We start from the raw sequence: 22,231 nt of genomic DNA, 5'->3' as shown, positions 1-22,231 counted from the left end.
ATAATTATATGTGAACAAAAAAACTCATTATAATGCTAAGTAAACTAATGAGTATAGTATTTTGTAGACAAATTAAATGATAATTTAATATTCTAAGTAATGTAAATTTGTTTAGAATATGTGTTTCGTTATATATTTCTTTGAAACTAATTAGATCTTTGTGTGTTGTTATCAGTTATCACTATCATTGGTTTTAAGGTTTAGTTTTGCCATTTTATTTTTAGTAAAAAAAAAAAATGCTATGGACAAATATCAATGTTTACTACTAGTTGTCGTTTTAAAAAAAAAAATACAAATTTGTTCAGATAAATTTTAATCTATGTTTATTTTTGACAAAAGGCTTAAATTTTAATTTATGTTACCAAAGAGAAATCTGTAAGAGCATCTACAAAGGTGTTACACGTTGGAGTCCTTAGGAAAGAGGGTATTTCGGATTTGGTTAGGACATTTCAGATTTTTTTTTTTTTTTTAAAGAAAAAAAAAAGATGACCATTCGTAGGCTGTCACGTGTCCTGGGGATCCGCAAATAGTGTAAGGATTCGCTAAGAAACAATCCTTATTTAGGAATTTTAAGGATCGAATCCTTAACTTTTTGTGGGGTCTACTAATTATTTAATTATTTTTTCCCTAAGGATTCATCTCTAAGGATCTCTTTTGGAGGTGCTCTAAGAGAAAATGGGCTCTAATACTGTTTTTCCCAATAAATCCATTCAACTTTATCTAAAAGGCTGACAAATAATTGTACTATGGCTGTATAAAGTTATTCAAAAACAAAAAAAAAAACAAAAATTATATTTCACAGCAAAATATTCACAAATATTATCTTGCAAGTTTGGTTTTCCTCTAAATAAATAAATAAATAAACTTTCGCTGCACGTTGCATACACCAACAGTCAGTTTACTTGTCCCCTAAGAGTCTTAGATCCAAACCCAAACCAAAACAAACCGAATTTTTCTCAAACCAAACCAAACCAAACCAAACCGGACTCCACAATCTTACCGCCATAGCCTCATCCACAGACACAGCCACTCGTCTTCTCTCTTCTCACTTTCTCCTCTCCAATGGCGAAAGCTTCGAACTTTCTACAGTCAACCCTCCTCCCATCCTCCTCCCCCCTCCGCAACCTCCGCACCCAACCTCTAACCCTCTCCTTCCCACCTCTCCCCTCGTCCCGACACCGTCCCATAATCCACTGCTCCGTCTTCGCCGGCGAGACCACGAAACGATCCGCGGAGGAAGCCCCGGACATCTCATGGGGCTGCGAGATAGACTCAGTAGAGAACGCCACTTCTCTCCAGAGATGGCTCTCGGACTCAGGCCTCCCGCCGCAGAAGATGGCCATCGACAAGGTCGACATCGGAGAGAGAGGGCTCGTCGCGTCTCAGAATCTCAGAAAGGGAGAGAAGCTCCTCTTCGTTCCTCCTTCCCTCGTCATCAGTGCTGATTCCGTAAGCTCATAAAGTGTTGGAACTTTTATCTAAAGTTGCAATAAAGTCACGACCTTTAGATTCATGGGTTTAGGTGTGGACCAATGGCGAGGCTGGCGAAGTGATGAAGCGTTACGATGTTCCGGATTGGCCTTTGCTGGCGAGTTATCTTATAAGTGAAGCGAGTCTTCAGAAGGGTTCGAGATGGTTTAACTATATCTCGGCTCTTCCCAGACAGCCTTACTCGCTTTTATACTGGTAATAACTTTTCTTTTTCTTTTTAAATTCCTGTTGATGAACTTGAAAATGTTATTTCCAGTTGATAGCATTTTTTTTGGTAATGTTATCAGGACTCGGACAGAGCTTGATATGTACTTGGAAGCTTCACAGATTCGAGAACGGGCAATCGAAAGAATCACTAATGTTGTTGGAACGTGAGATATTGTGTTTTCTTTCTTTCTTATCTCTCAGCTGCTAGTGATGTGTAGAACTTTGCCTTCTTTAAGTCTTGGAGTCTTTGTTTAGCTCTTATCTCTATGCTTTACTTGATGCACTCTCTGGCATTTTGTGTGTGTGTGTGTGTATGTCGTGCATCAGACACAGCTCATGTCTTTGTTTTTTTTTTTTTCATTTTCTTTTTCCCCAGTTATGAAGATTTAAGAAGCAGGATATTTTCCAAACACCCTAATCTTTTCCCTAAAGAGGTAACTTGTTAATGCCTATTTTGCTGCAATTGACTCAGAGACATAGGCTTTCTATTTTCTACTCAAACGCCTGTTGATTTTTATCATGTAATGAAAAGAAGAAACATTTGTAAAAATCTAAGTAAATCTTCCTAGTCAGACTTGTAATTTGTTTGTTCTGTAGAGGTGTTATATTCAAACTTGCAATGTAAACTTTGGTATTGATTCTATTCTATTATGTGCAATGAAATTTCTTGTCAACATGTATATGAGTCTGCTATTCATTGAATCATTGGTTGCAGGTTTTCAATGATGAGACGTTTAAGTGGTCTTTCGGAATCCTATTCTCACGCTTGGTAAGCACTTCTTCATCAGAAGCAACCAGTTGCTGCTCATGTTAATTGATTCACTGGAATTAAATGTCTTGAACTAGTGAAAGATTTGTTCTTTAATCCTTGTATGACTTGCTGCACGGTGTAATAGTCTATTTAGCATAGAAATGACCACGTACAACCTTTCCTGTAGTCAATATTACATGCTTGTCACTGTTAGTTCAGACTTAAGTTTCTCTAACACAGGTTCGGTTGCCATCTATGGATGGAAGATTTGCCTTAGTTCCATGGGCAGACATGCTTAATCACAACTGTGAGGTACTTCTTCTTATCTTCATAACCAATTACCTCTCATATTCTCTTCATCAGAAAAACATTATGGTAATAAACATTTCAAATTTCTGCTTGGGGACAGGTTGAGACTTACCTGGATTATGATAAGTCTTCAAAAGGAGTTGTCTTTACAGCAGATCGACCATATCAACCAGGTGAGCAGGTAAACAATATCTATAGATTCATCCAAAGTGTAATAAGAATTTGTCTAAAAAGTCTCTAATACGTTTTCCATTACATGACCTTTGTGCAGGTCTTCATATCGTATGGGAACAAATCAAACGGAGAGCTGCTGCTATCATATGGGTTTGTTCCCAGAGAAGGAACTAATCCCAGTGATTCAGTGGAGCTGGCAATGTCCCTCAGGAAAAACGACACGTGTTACAAGGAAAAGCTTGATGCTCTAAAGAAACATGGATTATCCACGTAATCAAATTCTTCCCTTTCAAGCTTTTGTAGGTATTCTCTTGATCAAAATTGTTCACTGGCAGGCCTCAATGCTTCCCGGTAAGAATCACTGGGTGGCCATTGGAGTTGATGGCGTATGCTTACCTAGTTGTGAGCCCTCCAGATATGAGTAACAGCTTTGAAGAGGTTTGGCTATCGACTCCTTTTTTAAGAGACTTACTACATCTCCGTCCTAAATATTGTATTTGTTTCAGATGGCGAAAGCTGCTTCGAATAAGTCATCAACGAATAAGGATCTAAAGTATCCTGAAATCGAGGAAGAAGCATTGCAGTTCATACTGGATTCATGTGAAACAAGCATATCAAAGTACAGCAGATTTTTAAAGGTAATAAAATAACCTAAACAGCTCATCTCTTGTGCTCTTTCATCTGCTTATGGTTAGTTTTGTTGATTATGGTAATTGTAGGAAAGTGGATCAATGGATTTGGACATAACATCTCCAAAACAGTTGAACCGAAAAGCGTTTCTGAAACAGCTAGCTGTAGACTTGTCCACCAGCGAGCGTAGGATACTGTACCGTGCTCAATACGTAAGGGTTTCACTTTCTAGCCAATACAATATTTAGTATAAATTTTTGTGGATTTATCCTTGATATCTTGGAACTATGTGTTTTTGTTCAGATTCTGAGGAGGAGACTGAGAGATATAAGAAGCGGTGAGCTGAAAGCTCTAAGGCTTTTTAGTGGAATTAGAAACTTCTTCAAGCAGTGAGTGTTGTTGTTGAATGAGGAAACGTCATCATCAACAGCTTTCGGATCCATTAAAGGTAGTGATGCTGCATTGTGCTTCAAAATGTAATTTTTCAGCAAAGAAAATGAAAGTGGTGTTGATCTTAGCATCATACAAAAAAAATTATTTGGTATGTATTATTGCTGTACAATCTCTGTCGATGTTTACATTTTATTTCTTTGTCCATAGATTACATAAATATCATCGAGCTTTGATGTAAACGTTTTGATATTTTTTTTCTCCCCCAAAGAAACGACGTATCAATCAATGGAGTTAATATGGTATATCTAGTGACGTGGCAATATTTAAATGGTTTATATGGTATCTTACCACCAATTACACAGCGCCACGTAAGCTCGCTGACTAAATAACTAAAGCGACGTCGTTTACAGTTCATTATGCTTGTCGGGTCTCTCAGTCAAAACAGGCTACATCGTGTCCTATTCTGAACGAACTCGCTCTTTCTCTCTCCCCACCGTCTTCTTCTCCGATCTATCACTCTTCATTGTTTTTTTTCCTCTCAATTCTCTGATTTTGAAGGTAAATCTATCGCCTCGTAAACATCGAAACCTAATCAAAGATTATTCTAACGATTGAATTACGTTTTTTAATTGAAATAATTCAATATTTATCTGTTTTTAGATGAGCTTGAAGGCTACGATCTTAATCCTAGGGCTCGTGTGGAGCTTCCAGGCAGCGTTAGGGATTAGATTCGTGATAGACAGAGAAGAATGCTTCTCCCACAAGGCTGAATACGAAGGAGATACCCTTCATGTCTCTTTCGTCGTCATCAAGTCTGATTCTCAGTGGCATTTCAACGAGGATGGTGTAGATCTTGTGGTATGACTCCATTTCATCTGTACACTTGTTAATCATAGAAAAAAATGCTTAAGAATCTCCATTGTTGAATATGAATTAGAGGCTATATATGTTGTTGGTAGATAATCTCTTAGCATGTATGTTATATAGAAAATTATTTTATTTAGAGATTTATCTTGTGCCATTAGGGGTTTTATTTGGTTGTTGTTATGCTTAATTTTATTGGTGTTTTTGTAAACAGATACATGGGCCAACGGGGGAACAAGTTCATGACTTCAGGGAGCAGATTAGTGCCAAACACGACTTTGTTGTCCAGAAGAAAGGGGTTTACCGTTTCTGTTTCACTAACAAGTCTCCTTATCATGAAACCATTGACTTCGATGTGCAGCTTGGTCACTTTGCCTACTACGACCAGCACGCAAAGGACGGTGAGGATTCTCTGCTGTTTGGTTTTGTACCGGTTATGTTAGGCTGATAATGGTTTTTTTTTTTTTTTGTGTAGAGCATTTCACTCCGTTGATGGAGCAGATATCGAAGTTAGAGGAGGCTCTTTACAACATTCAGTTTGAGCAGCATTGGTTAGAGGCTCAGACCGATCGTCAAGCCATTGGTAATTCTCTTTCTATAAGAGACCTATTTGGGTTTTTGTTTTGTTTTGTTTGCGGGAGATTAATATGGTTTTACCTTTCTTTTTTTTTGTTGTTGTAGTGAATGAGAACATGAGCAAGAGAGCAGTGCACAAAGCTTTGTTCGAGTCGTTTGCATTGATCGGGGCAAGCGTCTTCCAAGTTTATCTTCTGCGTCGCTTGTTTGAACGCAAACTCGGCATGTCTCGTGTTTAAAAGTATTAAGCCTATTATGTGAATTTTGGAGGCTTTCCCCCAAAGTATTTATCTTGCTTCATAAGTTAAAATGTGCCACAGAATCTTTAACTCTTTTTACAGTCGTAGTTCATCTGAAAGATTTCACATTTTCAAGAAATTATCCACTCGTGACTCGTGATGATGATTTAAACGATGCATGAAGCATAAACTTCTTTTTTCACTCCTAACCCTACAGTCATTAGTAACTAAGTATGGTTTGGTTTTCTTGCCGAACCAATGTTTGGTTACATGAGCTTCAAGGCACCAAACTCTCTTTTCCTTTTGTCAACTACTCATAGGATTAAACCTGGTCCTCTATAAAGGTTATTCCGATTCACAATTGATGCGATTTTGTTAAGCTGTCTTTGGTTTGCCTTTTAGGTTTTGGGTAAGGCTTATTGTTTAATCTGAAATATCATCAGAACAACAATAAATAAGACATCAATATTCTGTGTGTAACAAGTGGATTGCATTTTGTAGGTACTTTCTTAAAAATCTTGAAAAAACAAACAAATGACAAGTTCTTGCATACATAACTTGTGTGGTCAACAAACACTAGTACATGTACTTTTGGAGAACTCACACTTGAAAGCAACTCAACAATAGTAATAGAATAGTATTACATCGATCAAATTAAGGTCTATCATCAATTGATGAAATCACACCTTTAATGGAACCTCTGAAACTCAATTACCCTCTCTCTCTCGGCTAGGATGGTAGTTGGCTTGAATTTACTTTCTTCAGCAATTTATTTATTGGTAATTATAGATGATGTAACCAATAAGATGTTTAAGAAGAAAAAAAGATTAATATAATTACTTGGATTCCTATAGGTCATTTTTAAAGTTATAAATGACGTATCCAATAAGACATATATCATATAACTCTATATCCGTCTCTTCATATTCTTCTCCCATCTCCAAAATTTCCTTTATAATTGTTTTAAACAACCCTAAAGCAGTTATGGATAATGATAATGGATGCAGAAGGTTCATCTTGGTTGATGATGAGTACAAGTTCTTCTTCGATCATCATCTTAGTGGTGGCGACAACACTTTCTTCCCTCCCTTTGACGATGACAATGTGGAATCTGAAACTCGTAATCTTTGTTTCTTCTCATTACCACCAATCAACAACAGAGTTCCTCAGCAGAGAAAGAGGAAAGATATTGGGTCTGAGGCTGAGGTTTCAAGAGCTGTTCCGGTAGCTACAACTCGAGAGAGCATTCAACGTGACAATAGAGCTTTTGAACGAAGAAAGAGGAAGATGGCTGAGTTTGAGTCCGCTAGTGTTTCAAGGAACCAAGGAACCATCCAACGAGACAACAAAGCTAGGAAAGTGTCAGAGTCAACAAAGGTTAACACTTCACAGGATGTTCCTTTGGTTAGAGCCACCCAACGAGACAGCAAAGCAAGGAAAGTGTCAAAGGTTGACACTTTAAGGGATGTTCCGTTGGTTAGAGCCCAAGAAAACATAGCTAAGAAGATGTCAGCATCAAAGGCTAACACTTCATGCGATGTTCCGTTGGTTAGAACCAAAGAAACCATCCAACAAGACAGCAAAGCTAAGAAAATGTCAGATGTTCCCTTGTTTAGGACCAAAGAAGTCATTAGAAGAGATAACAGGATTGCTGAACGAAGAAAGAAGAAGATTGATGAAACTAAAGCAGCAGGGGCTTCAAGAGTTGTTCATAGGGAGCGAGTAGATACAGCTGTAGATAAGACTGTTCCAGTGACACAAAGCAACAAAGGAGTTTCTGTTGGGACAAGGAAGAAGAAGAATGAAGCAGCTGTGGATAAAGACTACATGAGCTACCTCACATGGCTTGTAGACTCTCTTAAAGATTCCCCAACTGTTCCTGTTCAGTTTGAAAAGGATCTATTAGCAAAAGTAAAGGTTGAGCAAGATACTGAGTCTTGTTCTCATGATGATGATGATGATATAATGGTTAGTGATTCCCCCTTCTTACATGGAGCAAGTAGTACACCTTTTGTGGTGTCCAAGAGCAAGACAGTGATTGATCTCGAGAAAGATAGTACCGAGGACGAGAGTAGAAACTGTGTGTTTACAAAAGAGCTAATGGAAGCTCTGGAGAAACCATACGATGAAGGAGAGTTGTCGAGGCTCTCTGGTGAGGTATCAGAGAAAAAACCAGTGAGTCGTTGCAGAGAATTTAGAAAGGGAAGAGTAAGCACTTATGAGACTTCTGAGTTGGGGCCTTCCTATCTTGAGAATGTATCTGATTTTGATAAAGAATACAGACGTGTGGATGGTGATGATAAGGCGAGATTGAAGTTGCTACGTGGTTTTTTCTTCTACTTGAAGAATGTTACTCGTGCTGGTTCTTTCAAGCCTTGGTTGCCCGAGAACCAGAAGAAGCTGGGGCTAAGAAAGCAATGCTTGCAAACCATAAGGAGGTGTGTAGTAAATCTTTTGGGTTAAATAAGCAGGTTGATGTAGTTTTGAATCAATGTATTGTCTTTGTTTCTTTTGTTGTTGTTGTTGTTGTTGGATGACAATATGATTCAGAGTAGTTTCTTGTCCTCCAAGAATCTGTTATTATTGGTGCAATGTCTCAGACTCTTGTTCTCATAAGACTAAAACTTGATTATGCAATTTAATTGAGTTAAAAAGGAGGGTAATCTTTTGGGTTAAATAAGCAGGTTGATGTAGTTTTGAACAAGTGTATTGTCTTGTTTCTTTTGTTGTTGTTGTTGGATGACAATATGACTCAGAGTAGTAATCTAATATTATTGATGCAATGTCTCAGACTGTTGATATCACAGGAGTAAAACTGGAACTAGATTATGCAATTTAATTGAGCTAAAAGGGCATTAGATTGAGGATGATGGCGTTGGGGGTTTGAATGTTGATTTAAATAACTTTTCTTATTTAATAAGAAAAAACTGAGAAGACAAGATTGTTATGCTTTCTAAACTAACAGAGAACAAGCAAGATATAGTAACCAAACATCAACACCATCTTCTTGTATACACATTTACTATATACAACATGGCTAATATCTTGTTTGAGACTTAGGAATATGAACCAAAGAGGCACACAGCATCTGCTCTCAAGCTCTCATGATGAGTTCCCTTATGAATCAGCAAATCATACACTTTGACTACTTTACAGAAGCTATAAACATTTGACTCTCTTTTCTTTTTGGGGTCAAAAGCATCAGACTTTAATAGAAGTGAAGGAAAGTAATAACAGTTTAAATGACTAAATTACCCTTACTAAGAGTCGATAAATTACCTTCATACAATCTTTAAACCCTACCGGCAACTGTCACTGCTTCCTTTAACCTAAACCAATCCAAACTTGCCGCTACCGTCGCCGGGGAACTTCAGAGTTGCTGTCTTCTATCGAATTCTCAACGAAGGTAAAGAAGTTTTTGTGGGTTTACATTCTCTTTCGATTTTGCTATATAAAGATATGTACTTTACTCAGAAACAGAGCTGTGTTGTGTTGTGTCTGTTTGTAGTAATGGTGGGTGTTTCTGTTGGGGAGCAACAGTTTATTAAAGGTGGGATTGCTCAGGATCTTCGAACTGATGGTCGGAAAAGATTGACTTACCGTGACATCTACGTCGAAACCGGCGTTATTCCACAGGTAATGTAATAATCTCCGAGAACTGATCGGTTAGGTTTCAACAGATTTGCTTACTACTCTCTTTACTCTTTTGTTGGGTTTAAGGCTAATGGTTCAGCGAGAGTTAGAATAGGTGGAACTGATGTCATTGCCAGTGTAAAGGTACTTCCTTTATTATTCTCTCTTCACTGTCATTGTTGACTTAGAAGTGTTACTATGAATGTTAAGGCAGTAATCTTGTGTGATTACAGGCTGAGATTGGGAGGCCAAGTTCTCTGCAGCCTGATAAAGGAAAGGTTGCTGTTTTCATTGATTGCAGTCCAACCGCAGAACCTACCTTCGGGGTGAGCATTTTGGCTTATCATATTCATCACTTTTGTCTTCAAAGTCTCAACCTTTATGGTCTTTAAAGTCTCTAATACTTTGTAACTTGCTGTTACTCAGGGGAGAGGAGGTGAGGAGTTGTCTTCTGAGCTTGCTTTGGCTCTTCAAATATGTCTTCTTGGTGGCAAAAGTGGAGCAGGTTTGCAATCATGTTCTTTCTAAACTGCATATTGTTATGTTTTCAGCTTGTAATGCTTATAGCTGCTATTCATGTTTGGTTAATAGGGGCTGGTATAAATCTATCTTCGCTTTTGATCAAAGAAGGAAGAGTCTGCTGGGACCTTTATATAGATGGCCTTGTCATTAGTTCAGATGGGAATCTATTGGATGCACTGGGTGCTGCCATCAAGGTAATTGAAAGGGTCTTTCGTTTAAGTTGATCGTAGATTGGTTCGGTCTATTTTGTCTTTTAGTTGGTTTTGTAGTCTTAAGATATGTTGCAAATTGATAGTTTAGTAAACTTGTTGACTAATGCTTTCCTTGCAGGCTGCTTTAACGAACACAGCTATACCAAAAGTCCAAGTTTCAGCTGAAGTGGCGGACGATGAGCAGCCAGAGATTGACATCAGCGACGAAGAGTATCAACAGTTTGACACTTCCAGTGTCCCAGTCATAGTCACGTTAACTAAAGTAAGCATAGCCTGAATCACAACATTACATCTTCTTAGTTAAAGTTTACTTAACGTCCATGTAAATGCTCTTGTGTTTTGGTTTTATCAGGTGGGGAATCATTACATTGTTGATGCAACAGCGGAAGAGGAGTCTCAGATGAGCTCAGCTGTTTCTATATCAGTGAACCGTGGGGGACATATCTGTGGGTTAACCAAAAGAGGCGGGTCTGGTTTAGACCCGAGCGTCATCCTCGACATGATCTCTGTGGCTAAGCATGTGTCAGAGACTCTGATGAACAATCTTGATTCTAAGATTTCAGCTGCAGAGGCCTGTGAAGACGATGAGTCTTGACTTTGCAATCCTTTTTGAGTTTATTTAACTCAAAATGTTCAAAATATGTGTGCAACGACCATTGTTTGAATCAATCGTATTTGTATCCAAGTTAAACGTTTGCAAACTCCAAAGAAAAAAAACTGTGCCTTTGAAGTCAGAACAGATTAGCTAATCAAAACAATCTTCCATGCGTTCTAATACTAAAAGACTGTTTTGCTAACATTAAGTTTCTCTAAAGAGGCAGAAGGGCGGTTCCTTGTAATGTGGCTATGTACTTTTACTTCTTTTGACTCCATTGATTATGGATCTTTGTTTAAAGTGAGAAAAAAAAACAGAACAAGTTGCATGAGAGATTGTGATATATTTTGGGAGGAGAGATTGAGAAGGGAGATCAGGTCAGCAAAGAGAGCTATGGATTTGGAAAGAAGAGAAGATTTGTGTGTGGTCCATGATGAAACCCAAAGGTCAAATTATCTTATATAGTATGACCACTGATCATGTGTATCTCAGCTTATTGATTGGTAATGACTTTGAAACATTTAAGTTCACTGTTCTCTCCAAACCTCCACAGTTTACTTACCTTTCTCTTCTTGGCTTCATTTTAATTAAATAGCATAATAGTAATTTGCATGGTATAAGCTGAATTGGAAAATAAAAGAGTACTAATTAAATTGGTTTGAAAAAGCTTATGAATTTTATATTTTTCATTTCGACTAAGTTCATTTTTTTTATGTCTCATTCAGTGGAAAAGAGTGGAACCTTTATATCTGAGAGCACCCCATTGGAAGTGCTCTGAGAGGCAACCTGTACAGTGTCACTTGCCATTTTCTTCTTTTACTGATAATAGTACTTTGACTACATAACAAATTGTGATTTTTTTTAGTCAAATTTAGTTTTCTTCCGATTACTAGCTCATAGCATTAACACAAACAAAAATTGAAGAGGCAGTAGCGCGTCATGGTGGAGAAGCGCGTGGAGTAAGAGAGAGAAAACCAGAGTTTCAGTTAGACCATCTTCATTTTATTTTCTCATTCAAAATATATTAATTCTATAATAGAATTGGATTCTACCCAATCGTACTATGTTTAATAGTGAAAAATAAAATGATGAAAAAAAATCAAATGAATTACACTATTTAATTACTCTATTATATAGTTAAAATAAAATACCATTAGAACATTTTTACTTCAAACTATTTCAAATTCTATTTTAGAATGAAAAATAATGTGATGTTGGAAATGCTATCCACAATGAAGTTGTTGAAAACAAAATTCAATTGTTGAAAACAAAATTCAATTGTTGAATTATAAGAGTGTTGAAAGTGAGTTGGAGTAATTTATGTTGAGTTTATTAACATGTGAATAATCTAAATAGAAAGAGACAATGACAAATGTTGTTATTTTATTGGCTACTTCTATTTTTATATTTTTTCACTCTAATTGTTTGTAATGAATTTTTATATAGTAAATAATCTTAATATTTATCTTGTAACTAGATTTTTTAATTTTTCATACGGTATAAATAGAAATTTGTTTCATTTGATTTAGATACAAAACAACAAATATTTTGAATATAATTTGTTTGTAGTTCTAAGTAAATTTTAGTTCGATTTTTTACAATAACTTTTAACAAATTAACTTTTATATTTTAAAACGTTTTAAATAAAATAGAGTTTATGGTGTTGAATTTATTAAACAAAATCATTGTATCATGTGAAAGTAAAGTGGATGTTGAATTAATATGTGGACGGAAAAAAAGATGATGTTGAATATTAAAAGAAAAAAACTTGGGTGTTGAATTTGTAAACTATTGTACGTAGTCTTAGAGCACCTCCAACATATGATATTCATTCATTAACTTAGTAATAAGGATAAACGTGAGGTAGAATAGAAGAAGAAACAAAAGAATTGGTTCATGAGATCACTCGCTTTGATACCATGAATGGAATAGTTCTCATTACGTTTTCATATAAAGTCATTATTGTTTAAAAATTTGAGAGATTTACATAGATTTCTATTGAAATCTATATATAATATACAAGACAATATACTCATTCTTTTATACAGAGATCGTCCCAAACTTGTGGTATGGGATGTGGAAAACTGCACCATCAAAATCTCGCAAACTAGTACAGTGGCAGCTCAAATGAGAAGCTTTCTGGCACACTTTCTGGCACACCATGGATACAACGAGGAGAATAGTATTGAAATCCATTGGATCCATGCAAAACATATGAGCTTTAAATGCAACTTTGAGAAAGTGAAAATGTGGTCAAATACAAACGAGCAGATATGACGATTAAAAATGATCGATACATGGATTAGAGATAATCCTCCTCCATCCACGGTGGTGATTGTTGCCTCTGATTCGAATTACTAAGAAAAAGTAATAGAACTCCGAGACAAATGCTATAATTTGTTGGAACAAGACCGGATCACATCCAATTTCTAGAGGATAATAAATTAATAATATACAAAACTGTTTACAATTCGTTGGTGGTGTAATAATTAAATTTTTGAAATTTAACTTTTATATTATTTTTATTATATTATTCAGTGTATATGAAATACCTTTTTGTAAAACTTAAATATTTTTTAGATATAATTTTACTAAATATTAGTAAAATATTAGCAAAATATAACGAAATCTCGAGAAAATATAAAGATAATTATATCCCCTATATATTATTTGTGAAACATTACAACTTATTTTTCTAGCCACGTGTCATCACTACGATGATTTTTAGAATTATTAGAGAAATAGGTTGGTCCATCTAATTATACAATAAGCTTTTTATTAAACTAACCATAAATTAATTATTAATGTCATTTATTATTTCCTTAAATAAAGATTACGGAATTACCTAATGTAAGTAAAGTATATATGACAATTAATGATTTTGAATAATAAAGATCTAATAAAATAATAATGTATCTTCTATCAAATTTGTTTAATTTTAAACTATTAAAATAATTTTTAAAAAACCACAATAACCATATTATAAAAATTTAGATTTTTCTGTATATGTTATATTTTAAATTTTAAAAAACGACTATAAATTACTAAAACTGTTAAAATTCTCACATTCAAATTTTGCGATCCATGGTTTAAAATTTTTGTTATGACAAAATACAAATGATTACAAAATCATAAAAGTAAAAGTCTAATTTAATTAATTGTTAAGATTTAAAATATATATGTATATATATGATTCTAAATTAAACTATAAACTATATTGAATAAATAAATATTTTAGTTTCAAAATTTACTTTAAATAATTTTTTTTGATAAAAGTTTTGAACTAACATTGATAAATTTTTTAAAATTATCAATTACTAAAATTATTAATCCCACAGTGAAAATTTTGTTATCAGTAATTTAAAATTTTTGCTATTAAAGATACACATGATCCAAAAAACATATGAGTAGAAAGCATCATTTAATAGACATTAATATTAAAAATATACTATGTATGTTAATATCATTTAAATTTAATTACATATCCTATCAAATTTTTTTAAAAAATTGTTTGGATTAATAAAATTGATTTATACGTTTGCACCAATTTAATTATATTTGTAATAGTTACTGACTTTTAATTATTTAATATATATTTATTATTTCATAATATAATATTTAAGAACATATAATACATAAAATAATTTTTATATATAATGTTTATCCCGCGATCTTAATCTAGTTATTAACTAAATAGCATCGTTATAAGCTGATTTGGAAAAGGAAAAGGAAAAGAGTACTAATTAAATTGGTTTGAAAAGAGCTTATGAATTATATATTTTTCATTTCTTAGTGTCCACTAAGGTTATTTTGTGTTCCATGCACAATATAAGAGTGGAACCTCTTTAATGAGGCAAACCAGATACAGTGTCACTTGCCATTTTGTCATTTGCTAATAAAACCAAGTTTAACTACACAACAAATTGTGATTTTAATTGTTTTTCTCTACATAACAAATTGTTATTTAATCAAATTTAATCATCTTCCAATTACTAGCTCCTCATAGTATTAAAAGCTCAAAAAAAGGGGAAAGATACGGAGAGACGGTGGCGCGTGGAGTAAGAGTTGCCAAAATAGAAAAATAAAAAGCTCAGATTTTGCTTAAATGGTCCCATTAGTCCCCAAACCTATCGTCTCTCTCTATTGAAACCTTAAAAATGCCTCATTTTGCACTGCAAAGTACGCTGAAAATCTCGTCCCCTTCTCCGTTTTGGTGATCCCGAGAAGTTCACTCTCAAAAAATCAAAGCTTAAATTTCGGATCTTTAACAAAGCTGTCTCCTCGGTAAAGCTTCGTCCCATTCCTCCTTTTCGGATTTGATGCTTTGCTTTTTGAGCTTTTTTCATGTAAAGCTAAAATGATCGAATTGTATTGGGACTTTTGTGCAGAGGAGACGACGACGATGAGCAGCAGAGATCATCAACATCCACCCGAGCCTCTCGATTTCTTCATCTGGACTGTTGAGGTATTTCAATTCAATTCAATCATTCAGTTTGAGCATGTTTCTTTCGTTAGACTTTGTTGTGTGTTGCTGCAGAGTCTCTCGTGAAATCATCTTTACCTAATTTAATTCTCTTATGATCTCTTCCACGTATGAGCCTAGTGAGTTGTTGTTGTTGGATTGGATCCAATGATGATTCTTAAGAATTGGGATATGATGTTTATTGAAAGAACAAATCTTTTTTTTTTTTCTTTACCTTTGACCAAACTTAAGTGCTCTTTTTGTCCGTGAGATATTTGTTTGTTGATGTACATTTACTCGGATTTGCTTTTGCCTCAGGGCATCACTGACTTTAGTGTTCAGTGATGTTGTTCACTTGCTGATTTGCTCTTCAATCAAAAGAGAAAACTCCTGGAAAGGATGAATGCTAGATAGAGCTTAGTTGATGGCAAACTGAAGATAAACATGTTCCTTATCATAGAAAGATGTTTCTTGAGATAGAGATGTAATTAGTCCACTTATATATTGTTTTAGTTCATTCAGAATCTACTGCTTTTGATTTTTTTTAGTCTGTGCTCTATGTCCATGGAGCAGCTACTTGTAGATGAGAAGATTTTTTTTTTTTTTTTTAATTCTATAGGATGTTGGATCTTGGCTTGAGGAGATAAACCTTGGAAGCTACCGACTGATTTTCAAAGAAAACGGCGTCAATGGAGAATATCTAGAAAGCATGTCTGTGTTTACAACGGAACAGATCCTTCACTTCATTAGGAGGCATCACATGAAATGGGGAGACTTCATCACCCTCTGTAAAGAACTCAGAAGGATTAAAGGTTTCTTTCTCTCGCTCTCTCTCTCTCTTTCTCTTTCAGTTTAAAGTTGCTGCAGAAATTTGAGTAAATGTGTGTTTGTTTGACAGTGGCTTGCTTGAAAGGTGAGCAGAGAGTTCGACGGCCATGGTGGGCACCGTCTTGTCTATCAGTAGTCTTTGTTAAGGCGGCTAAGCGCAACCGACAGTCTCGAGTTGTATCTTTAAAGCTTGAATCTTGACAATTGATATTACACTTTGGATGTTTATGTACGTTCTTGTCTCTCTTCTTTTCCTTTTTTTTTTTTGGTTTGTTTGTGGAGATAAAAGCCACATATGCACTAGGAAGAAACAAACTGGAGCCAAAAATGCTGTTTAGCTTGGTAAAATCTTGCAAGGAGGAAAAAAATATAGTTTTGTACTTTGGTTGTATACAATGCTTGCTCTCAGATGTTTACGCATATGGCTTTGTGCGAATACGTTATGTGACAGATAAATAGTATGACCCCATACATATGGCTTGCTTTCTCTCCAATTACATAGATCATGTTCGATTGCGTGTCGCGCGACATGCGACTAATATTACGTTCGTTTACGTGTCGCGCGACCAGTTGCGCTATCAAATTTTTTTAAATTTTTAGTCACTGTTTTTTCGGGCAATTTGAATGGGAACCCGCGACTGGTCGTGCGATCAGCCGCGCGACATCAAAACGAACAACAATTTTTGACTTGCGACATGCGACCAATTGCAGGTCGTATGTTACGCGACATCAAAACGAACAACAACATGCGATCAGTCGCATGTCGCATGTGGCAGGTCGCAGTTCGCTCGATAGGTAAACGAACATGGCCATAATCAACATATTTTAATGGATTTTGGACGCTAACGAGAGAGTATATAGGTTACAAAGCTGAAAACAATTTAACATTTTTTTACAGAAATAGCCTTAACAGAATAGTATTGGTAAAAAAATGTCCCAAGAAATATCATGGAGATCATGAGACATGTTTTGGCATATAGCTCATTTCATGTTTCTTGTTTGGAGATTAGCACTTTTATTATCCTCTTGGATGACGAATGATCTCTTCACTGAATCCGCCTTATCTTCACTCATTCTCAATGATTCTAACTCAGTTTTCCTAACGCTTGTTCACTGTGTTCGAGACTTGAATTCACGAAATTATTTGACCATAGTAGACCGAAAAAAAAAAAAAAATCAGATTGTATGCACTGATATTGAAGAGAACCACAAAAAAAAGACAAAAAAATAAACCGATTGTCAGGAGCTCGCACGATGATTGGTTATGGACAAACTAAACAACAACATAGGTAGGGTCAGGTACATCGACGATGCCCCATCCGGCGAGGCAACAGAACTCGTCGAAAGCATATTGTTTGGCCATTTGGGTTTGTAAAAATAAAAAACTCCATCCCGGTTCACAATCGTACCGGGTTCGATTGTAATTATCCCTAAACCGTAATTGCAATTCACATCCAGAAACTTCGCCTTTAGCTCAAAAACCCTACTAAAACCTTCTTTCCTCCGCCAATCGTTTCTTCTTTGCTCAGTTGCTACCAATACCGAAACGATCGGATCTCAGGCTGCGACTATGCTCAGGCTCTCGAAGCGTTCCGTCTCTTCCCTCCTACGCTCCGGCGACAGAAGCTTCCGCGTCGCCGCCGCCGCCGCAGGGACTTCGATTCACCGCTCTTCCCCATCTACCACGGTATCATCCTCACTTCCCCTTTCATTTCGCTGATCCTTTCTTACGGTTTCCTGAATCTGAGATCCCCAATTGCCTTTCGTATGATCATGTAACTGGATCAGGATTTTTTTTTTTTTTCAATCTGTATTAGGATTCGAAGAGAGGTGACGTTGAATCGAGATGGTACTCGTCTTTAACCAATGGGAAGTGTAGGAGAAGTGAGTCCTTGGCTCATTTGAACATGAAAACCAATTGGTTTATGGGGTACCGGAACGAATCCAGCGCTGCAGCATCAGACTCTTCGTCTCAGGCTCCTCCTCCTCCTCCGGTTGAGAAATATGAATATCAAGCTGAAGTACGTTCCTTTCTTTTGTTTAGTTGACTTTATGTTTGTGATCAATTATGTGTGTTACTTACTCATGATTGATACAAATTGGCAGGTTAGTCGTCTCATGGACCTCATCGTTAACAGTCTGTACAGTAACAAGGAGGTGTTTCTCCGGGAGCTTATCAGGTATATCCTCTCTCCTGATTTTATTCTACTTTGTTTTTGTAATTGAGTTCTTATGTTTGTTTTTAACTATCTTATCCAACAGCAATGCTAGTGACGCACTGGATAAGTTGCGTTATTTGAGCGTTACAGACCCTGAGCTTTCAAAGGATGCTGCTGATCTTGATATTCGCATCTATGCTGACAAGGAGAATGGAGTTATAACCCTCACGTAAGTCATAGTAGTTTCTGCTTTGAAAGTGTAAAGTCATAATGGTGAGTAGAGTATTAACACGTGGTCTGTGGTTTTTTCACTTTGCCAGTGATTCAGGTATCGGTATGACACGACAAGAACTAGTTGACTGCCTTGGGACTATCGCGCAGAGTGGAACTGCCAAGTTCTTGACAGCTTTAAAGGTCCTACTGGTTTCTCTGATTCTACTATTTCCCAATCTTATCTGGGAATCATAAACAACTAAGCATTTTTGTAATAACTTCAGGATAACAAGGATGCAGGTGGTGACAACAACTTGATTGGTCAATTCGGTGTGGGGTTCTATTCAGCGTTCTTGGTTGCTGATCGGGTAACTTCTTATACTGAGATCTCTGTGTACTCTGATCATTTATATGCCCACCTCTTCACCAACTGAGTAATGTGTTACTTCTCTATATTTTGAAGGTCACTGTGTCGACAAAGAGCCCAAAGTCTGATAAGCAATATGTATGGGAAGGTGAAGAAGGATCAAGCAGTTATACCATTAAGGAAGAGACTGATCCCCAGCTAATCATTCCTAGAGGAACACGTATTACTTTGCATCTTAAGGTTCGTAATGCTTTGGTATTCTTTTGTACGCTCAACTGAATATTTGTTCTGTCAACCCTACATCCTAAACCAACTCGTTGTTTTCTTGTGGTGACTGCCTAATGTAGCCGGATTACAAAGGATTTGCAGATCCAGAGCGGGTTCAGAAGCTTGTGAAAAACTATTCTCAGTTTGTTTCTTTCCCTATTTACACGTGGCAGGAAAAGGGATACACAAAAGAGGTATGATCAACGTGATGGCATATATCTAAACTTAAATATAGCATAAATGCCCAAGTTGCTCAGTCTACAAGGGAATGCGCTGAAGACAATTAATCTTCTTTTGCATGCGTGGTTCTCTCTTATACAGGTTGAAGTTGATGATGATCCAGCTGAGTCAAAACAAGATAACCAGGACGACCAGGCTGAGGTATACTTGTTGTTCTTTTCCTCTTCTTAGAATTGTCTTGATCAGCGTCAAACAAATACTCCGATCAGAATCAGAGAATAACTATGTGTGCAAGGATAGTTGGCTAAGAGTTCATGTTCTTTTCGCTTATAACAGGGAAAAAAGAAGACAAAGAAGGTTGTTGAGAGATACTGGGACTGGGAACTGACTAATGAGACACAACCAATTTGGGTAAGGACCGCTCAATGTGTCTTGTGGGTACTCAGAATGAAAAATATGGAATCATTTTACGAGTTTTTCCCTTCTCTTTATTGCAGCTCCGGAACTCTAAGGAGGTGACTACAGAGGAGTACAATGAGTTTTACAGAAAGACTTTCAACGAGTATTTGGACCCATTGGCATCATCCCACTTCACAACAGAGGTACGTTCTTCAGGGGAAAACATCTGTTGAAATAGTACATCTCCATCAAACAACCGAAACAGATTATGCGTTGTATCTGTTGAAAATGTTGACACCACGTTGATCCACTATTTGATGGATTGTTCTTAAATTCTCTTACCGATAATGCCTTTATTGTAGGGTGAGGTCGAGTTTAGGTCAATCCTTTACGTGCCACCTGTCTCACCAATGGGGAAGGATGACGTGGTTAATCAGAAGACAAAAAACATAAGGCTCTATGTTAAACGAGTTTTCATTTCAGATGATTTTGACGGGGAGCTGGTGAGAATAGTTTCTGTTGGTGTGGTCTTTCAAGAAACCTGTCTTTCTATTTGTTATTGATATCCAGTTCATTTGTGCTTTTTGAACAGTTTCCTCGGTACTTGAGCTTCATTAAGGGTGTTGTGGACTCACACGATCTCCCACTTAATGTTTCCCGTGAAATTCTTCAAGAAAGTCGCATTGTAAGTGCTAATATCCATTTTTATGCAAAGCCTTCAACATATATGTTCTGTTTTGGTTTGGTTTAAGTGTTGTTGTATTGTTATGCTTACGTTTTTGTATCGTGTCTTAAAGGTGAGGATCATGAAGAAACGTCTGGTGAAGAAAGCTTTTGATATGATTTTGGGGATTTCCTTGAGTGAAAATAGAGAAGTATGCATCAGGACTCTTGATCCCTTCTACTTATATTTTATCTCCTTTTTTCGTCCCGTTACTAATCACTGCTATGTTCTGGTGATGATTTTCCTGACGAGTGAGAATGACACCGTTACACTGTTTACGTAACACAGGACTATGAAAAGTTTTGGGATAATTTCGGCAAACATCTAAAACTAGGCTGCATCGAGGACCGGGAGAACCATAAGCGTCTAGCTCCATTGCTTCGATTTTTCTCCTCCCAGAGTGAGAATGACATGATCAGTTTGGATGAATACGTCGAGAATATGAAGGCTGAACAAAAAGCTATATATTACGTTGCTTCCGACAGCATTACAAGTGCTAAGAATGCACCTTTCCTCGAGAAGCTTCTGGAGAAGGAGCTTGAGGTAACACTTCTTACCTCCTTGCAAATGTTCATAGTGAGTCTGAGATTAATAGGTGATTGATATTCTGTGTTGTGTGATTATAGGTACTATATCTGGTTGAACCCATTGATGAAGTTGCTATACAGAGCTTGAAATCTTACAAGGATAAGGACTTCATCGACATCAGCAAAGAAGACTTAGACCTAGGCAAGTTTTGCATGCAATTCCCTTACTCCCACTTAATCGCATAATAACACTTCCGGACTGTGATCTTGTATTGACAGGTGACAAGAACGAGGAGAAAGAGGCAGCTGCAAAAAAGGAGTTTGGGCAGACTTGTGATTGGATAAAGAAACGATTGGGCGATAAGGTTGCTAGTGTTCAAATTTCGAGCCGTCTCAGTTCATCGCCATGTGTTCTTGTATCTGGTAAATTTGGTTGGTCAGCCAATATGGAGAGGTAAGATCTAACCAAATTACTAATTGAGAACTTGGGTTGTGCATTGTTCATGGTGAAGTAATGGAGAATATGTTATCTGGACAGGCTAATGAAGGCACAATCAGCTGGTGACACAACAAGCCTCGAGTTCATGAAAGGGAGAAGAGTGTTTGAGATCAATCCTGACCACTCGATCATCAAGAACATAAATGTAATCATTCATCATATAACCTTCTTGGCTATCAGAATAAATTTAATGGACGTTTTCAATATTGACCTGTTTTTTTACAGGCTGCTTACAAGAGTAATCCAAATGATGAAGATGCGATGAAAGCCATAGATCTTATGTACGATGCAGCATTAGTGTCTAGTGGGTTCACGGTAAGCCTCTACGTTCAGTCTATACCAACACCTTATTTCCTTCTCTTTCTTTAAAATGAGATGTGAAAAAATTAATAAACGCTTAATTGTTGTTTCTGAATACGTACAGCCCGAGAATCCAGCAGAGCTCGGTGGAAAGATATATGAGATGATGGATACTGCTCTCTCCGGGAAATGGTCAAGCCCCGAGGCCCAGCCGCAGCAGCATACTCACAATGCAGAGCTGTTAGAAGCTGAAGTGGTTGAACCAGTTGAAGTGGATGGGAAGAAATGAACAGAAGCCTCATAATAGCCCTCTCCTGCTACGATTCTCAGTTTCTTATATCATATTGTTTCTTCTTTTATTATTTATAGCAGCAACATAAGTAGAACTCAAGAATTCTGAATTTAGCAAACAATGAGCAATGCGTCAATGATATTCTCTAGCTATGTTAAACAGATTGAGAATGTTGAGTTTGTTCGAGTTAACTCGGTTGGATGTAATAAAATTTGAGAGGTTGAATCTTTGGGGTTTAATTGGGCAATATTAGAACTATTTGGGACACCTGGTGATTTTAAATTAAATAAAGGGGCCTTGTTAGCGTATGAAATGGATTGGTTTGAGACGGGGGCCCGACGTAAGCGTTGGGAAGATACATCGCGCTCAAAAAGTCAACACGAATCACCGGCTGGTCAGGTTACCGTTATGTACTACA

The 22,231-nt window shown here is 36.6% G+C and overlaps 6 protein-coding genes across 7 annotated transcripts; all 6 read left to right on the top strand.

Annotated features, from left to right (window-relative positions):
- Positions 1 to 1,009: 1,009 nt before the first annotated feature.
- Positions 1,010 to 4,194, top strand: LOC106333133 (ribulose-1,5 bisphosphate carboxylase/oxygenase large subunit N-methyltransferase, chloroplastic). Its single transcript, XM_013771638.1, has 12 exons — positions 1,010 to 1,449; positions 1,523 to 1,686; positions 1,779 to 1,862; positions 2,075 to 2,132; positions 2,414 to 2,467; positions 2,690 to 2,761; positions 2,859 to 2,939; positions 3,030 to 3,202; positions 3,268 to 3,370; positions 3,439 to 3,570; positions 3,652 to 3,774; positions 3,866 to 4,194. The coding sequence occupies exons 1-12, from the start codon at positions 1,063 to 1,065 to the stop codon at positions 3,953 to 3,955; spliced, it is 1,521 nt and encodes a 506-aa protein (XP_013627092.1). The 5' UTR covers positions 1,010 to 1,062; the 3' UTR covers positions 3,956 to 4,194.
- A 193-nt stretch (positions 4,195 to 4,387) lies between these two features.
- On the top strand, positions 4,388 to 5,755 carry LOC106343862 (transmembrane emp24 domain-containing protein p24beta2). The gene is made up of 5 exons (XM_013783199.1): positions 4,388 to 4,513; positions 4,616 to 4,813; positions 5,034 to 5,220; positions 5,295 to 5,402; positions 5,501 to 5,755. Exons 2-5 carry the CDS (start codon positions 4,616 to 4,618, stop codon positions 5,632 to 5,634), a joined length of 627 nt encoding a protein of 208 aa, XP_013638653.1. The 5' UTR covers positions 4,388 to 4,513; the 3' UTR covers positions 5,635 to 5,755.
- Positions 5,756 to 6,618: 863 nt separating this feature from the next.
- On the top strand, positions 6,619 to 8,097 carry LOC106340678. The gene is made up of 2 exons (XM_013779521.1): positions 6,619 to 7,001; positions 7,188 to 8,097. The coding sequence occupies exons 1-2, from the start codon at positions 6,619 to 6,621 to the stop codon at positions 8,095 to 8,097; spliced, it is 1,293 nt and encodes a 430-aa protein (XP_013634975.1).
- Positions 8,098 to 8,931: 834 nt separating this feature from the next.
- On the top strand, positions 8,932 to 10,768 carry LOC106344572 (exosome complex component RRP42-like). 2 transcript variants are annotated; one of them, XM_013783929.1, is made up of 8 exons: positions 8,932 to 9,040; positions 9,143 to 9,270; positions 9,355 to 9,411; positions 9,501 to 9,593; positions 9,694 to 9,772; positions 9,859 to 9,983; positions 10,120 to 10,263; positions 10,354 to 10,768. In XM_013783929.1, the coding sequence occupies exons 2-8, from the start codon at positions 9,145 to 9,147 to the stop codon at positions 10,594 to 10,596; spliced, it is 867 nt and encodes a 288-aa protein (XP_013639383.1). In that variant the 5' UTR covers positions 8,932 to 9,040; positions 9,143 to 9,144; the 3' UTR covers positions 10,597 to 10,768. The 2 variants fall into 2 exon arrangements, with proteins under 2 accessions (XP_013639383.1, XP_013639388.1); XM_013783934.1 differs by having other exon boundaries at positions 8,950 to 9,040; positions 9,115 to 9,270.
- Positions 10,769 to 14,718: 3,950 nt separating this feature from the next.
- Positions 14,719 to 16,302, top strand: LOC106292781. Its single transcript, XM_013728440.1, has 4 exons — positions 14,719 to 14,880; positions 14,985 to 15,061; positions 15,678 to 15,870; positions 15,957 to 16,302. The coding sequence occupies exons 2-4, from the start codon at positions 14,999 to 15,001 to the stop codon at positions 16,085 to 16,087; spliced, it is 387 nt and encodes a 128-aa protein (XP_013583894.1). The 5' UTR covers positions 14,719 to 14,880; positions 14,985 to 14,998; the 3' UTR covers positions 16,088 to 16,302.
- Positions 16,303 to 17,401: 1,099 nt separating this feature from the next.
- Positions 17,402 to 22,052, top strand: LOC106325687 (heat shock protein 90-1). The gene is made up of 20 exons (XM_013763763.1): positions 17,402 to 17,573; positions 17,704 to 17,907; positions 17,993 to 18,066; positions 18,149 to 18,274; positions 18,366 to 18,459; positions 18,543 to 18,626; positions 18,722 to 18,865; positions 18,973 to 19,086; positions 19,214 to 19,273; positions 19,409 to 19,483; positions 19,570 to 19,674; positions 19,834 to 19,974; positions 20,064 to 20,156; positions 20,269 to 20,346; positions 20,484 to 20,738; positions 20,822 to 20,924; positions 21,002 to 21,176; positions 21,261 to 21,366; positions 21,447 to 21,536; positions 21,646 to 22,052. Exons 1-20 carry the CDS (start codon positions 17,457 to 17,459, stop codon positions 21,808 to 21,810), a joined length of 2,403 nt encoding a protein of 800 aa, XP_013619217.1. The 5' UTR covers positions 17,402 to 17,456; the 3' UTR covers positions 21,811 to 22,052.
- Positions 22,053 to 22,231: the final 179 nt, after the last annotated feature.

Source organism: Brassica oleracea, chromosome C1, assembly GCF_000695525.1.
Source record: "Brassica oleracea var. oleracea cultivar TO1000 chromosome C1, BOL, whole genome shotgun sequence".
Lineage (NCBI taxonomy): Eukaryota > Viridiplantae > Streptophyta > Magnoliopsida > Brassicales > Brassicaceae > Brassica > Brassica oleracea.
This window is presented reverse-complemented; position numbering and strand designations above follow the sequence as displayed.

Excerpts from the sequence above, each read along its gene's own strand:
- LOC106344572 (XM_013783929.1), top strand. The coding sequence starts at position 9,145 with ATGGTGGGTGTTTCTGTTGGGGAGCAACAGTTTATTAAAGGTGGGATT. Across the intron at positions 9,984-10,119 it reads CACTGGGTGCTGCCATCAAG|GCTGCTTTAACGAACACAGC; the intron begins GTAATTGAAAGG and ends CTTTCCTTGCAG. Across the intron at positions 10,264-10,353 it reads TCATAGTCACGTTAACTAAA|GTGGGGAATCATTACATTGT; the intron begins GTAAGCATAGCC and ends TGGTTTTATCAG.
- LOC106333133 (XM_013771638.1), top strand. The coding sequence starts at position 1,063 with ATGGCGAAAGCTTCGAACTTTCTACAGTCAACCCTCCTCCCATCCTCC. Across the intron at positions 1,450-1,522 it reads TCGTCATCAGTGCTGATTCC|GTGTGGACCAATGGCGAGGC; the intron begins GTAAGCTCATAA and ends TCATGGGTTTAG. Across the intron at positions 2,940-3,029 it reads CATATCAACCAGGTGAGCAG|GTCTTCATATCGTATGGGAA; the intron begins GTAAACAATATC and ends ACCTTTGTGCAG.
- LOC106343862 (XM_013783199.1), top strand. The coding sequence starts at position 4,616 with ATGAGCTTGAAGGCTACGATCTTAATCCTAGGGCTCGTGTGGAGCTTC. Across the intron at positions 5,221-5,294 it reads CGACCAGCACGCAAAGGACG|AGCATTTCACTCCGTTGATG; the intron begins GTGAGGATTCTC and ends TTTTTTGTGTAG. Across the intron at positions 5,403-5,500 it reads GACCGATCGTCAAGCCATTG|TGAATGAGAACATGAGCAAG; the intron begins GTAATTCTCTTT and ends TTGTTGTTGTAG.
- LOC106325687 (XM_013763763.1), top strand. The coding sequence starts at position 17,457 with ATGCTCAGGCTCTCGAAGCGTTCCGTCTCTTCCCTCCTACGCTCCGGC. Across the intron at positions 17,908-17,992 it reads AATATGAATATCAAGCTGAA|GTTAGTCGTCTCATGGACCT; the intron begins GTACGTTCCTTT and ends ACAAATTGGCAG. Across the intron at positions 20,925-21,001 it reads CAAAGAAGACTTAGACCTAG|GTGACAAGAACGAGGAGAAA; the intron begins GCAAGTTTTGCA and ends TTGTATTGACAG.
- LOC106292781 (XM_013728440.1), top strand. The coding sequence starts at position 14,999 with ATGAGCAGCAGAGATCATCAACATCCACCCGAGCCTCTCGATTTCTTC. Across the intron at positions 15,062-15,677 it reads TCTTCATCTGGACTGTTGAG|GATGTTGGATCTTGGCTTGA; the intron begins GTATTTCAATTC and ends TTAATTCTATAG. Across the intron at positions 15,871-15,956 it reads AGAACTCAGAAGGATTAAAG|TGGCTTGCTTGAAAGGTGAG; the intron begins GTTTCTTTCTCT and ends TTTGTTTGACAG.
- LOC106340678 (XM_013779521.1), top strand. The coding sequence starts at position 6,619 with ATGGATAATGATAATGGATGCAGAAGGTTCATCTTGGTTGATGATGAG. Across the intron at positions 7,002-7,187 it reads AAAGCTAGGAAAGTGTCAGA|AACCAAAGAAACCATCCAAC; the intron begins GTCAACAAAGGT and ends TCCGTTGGTTAG.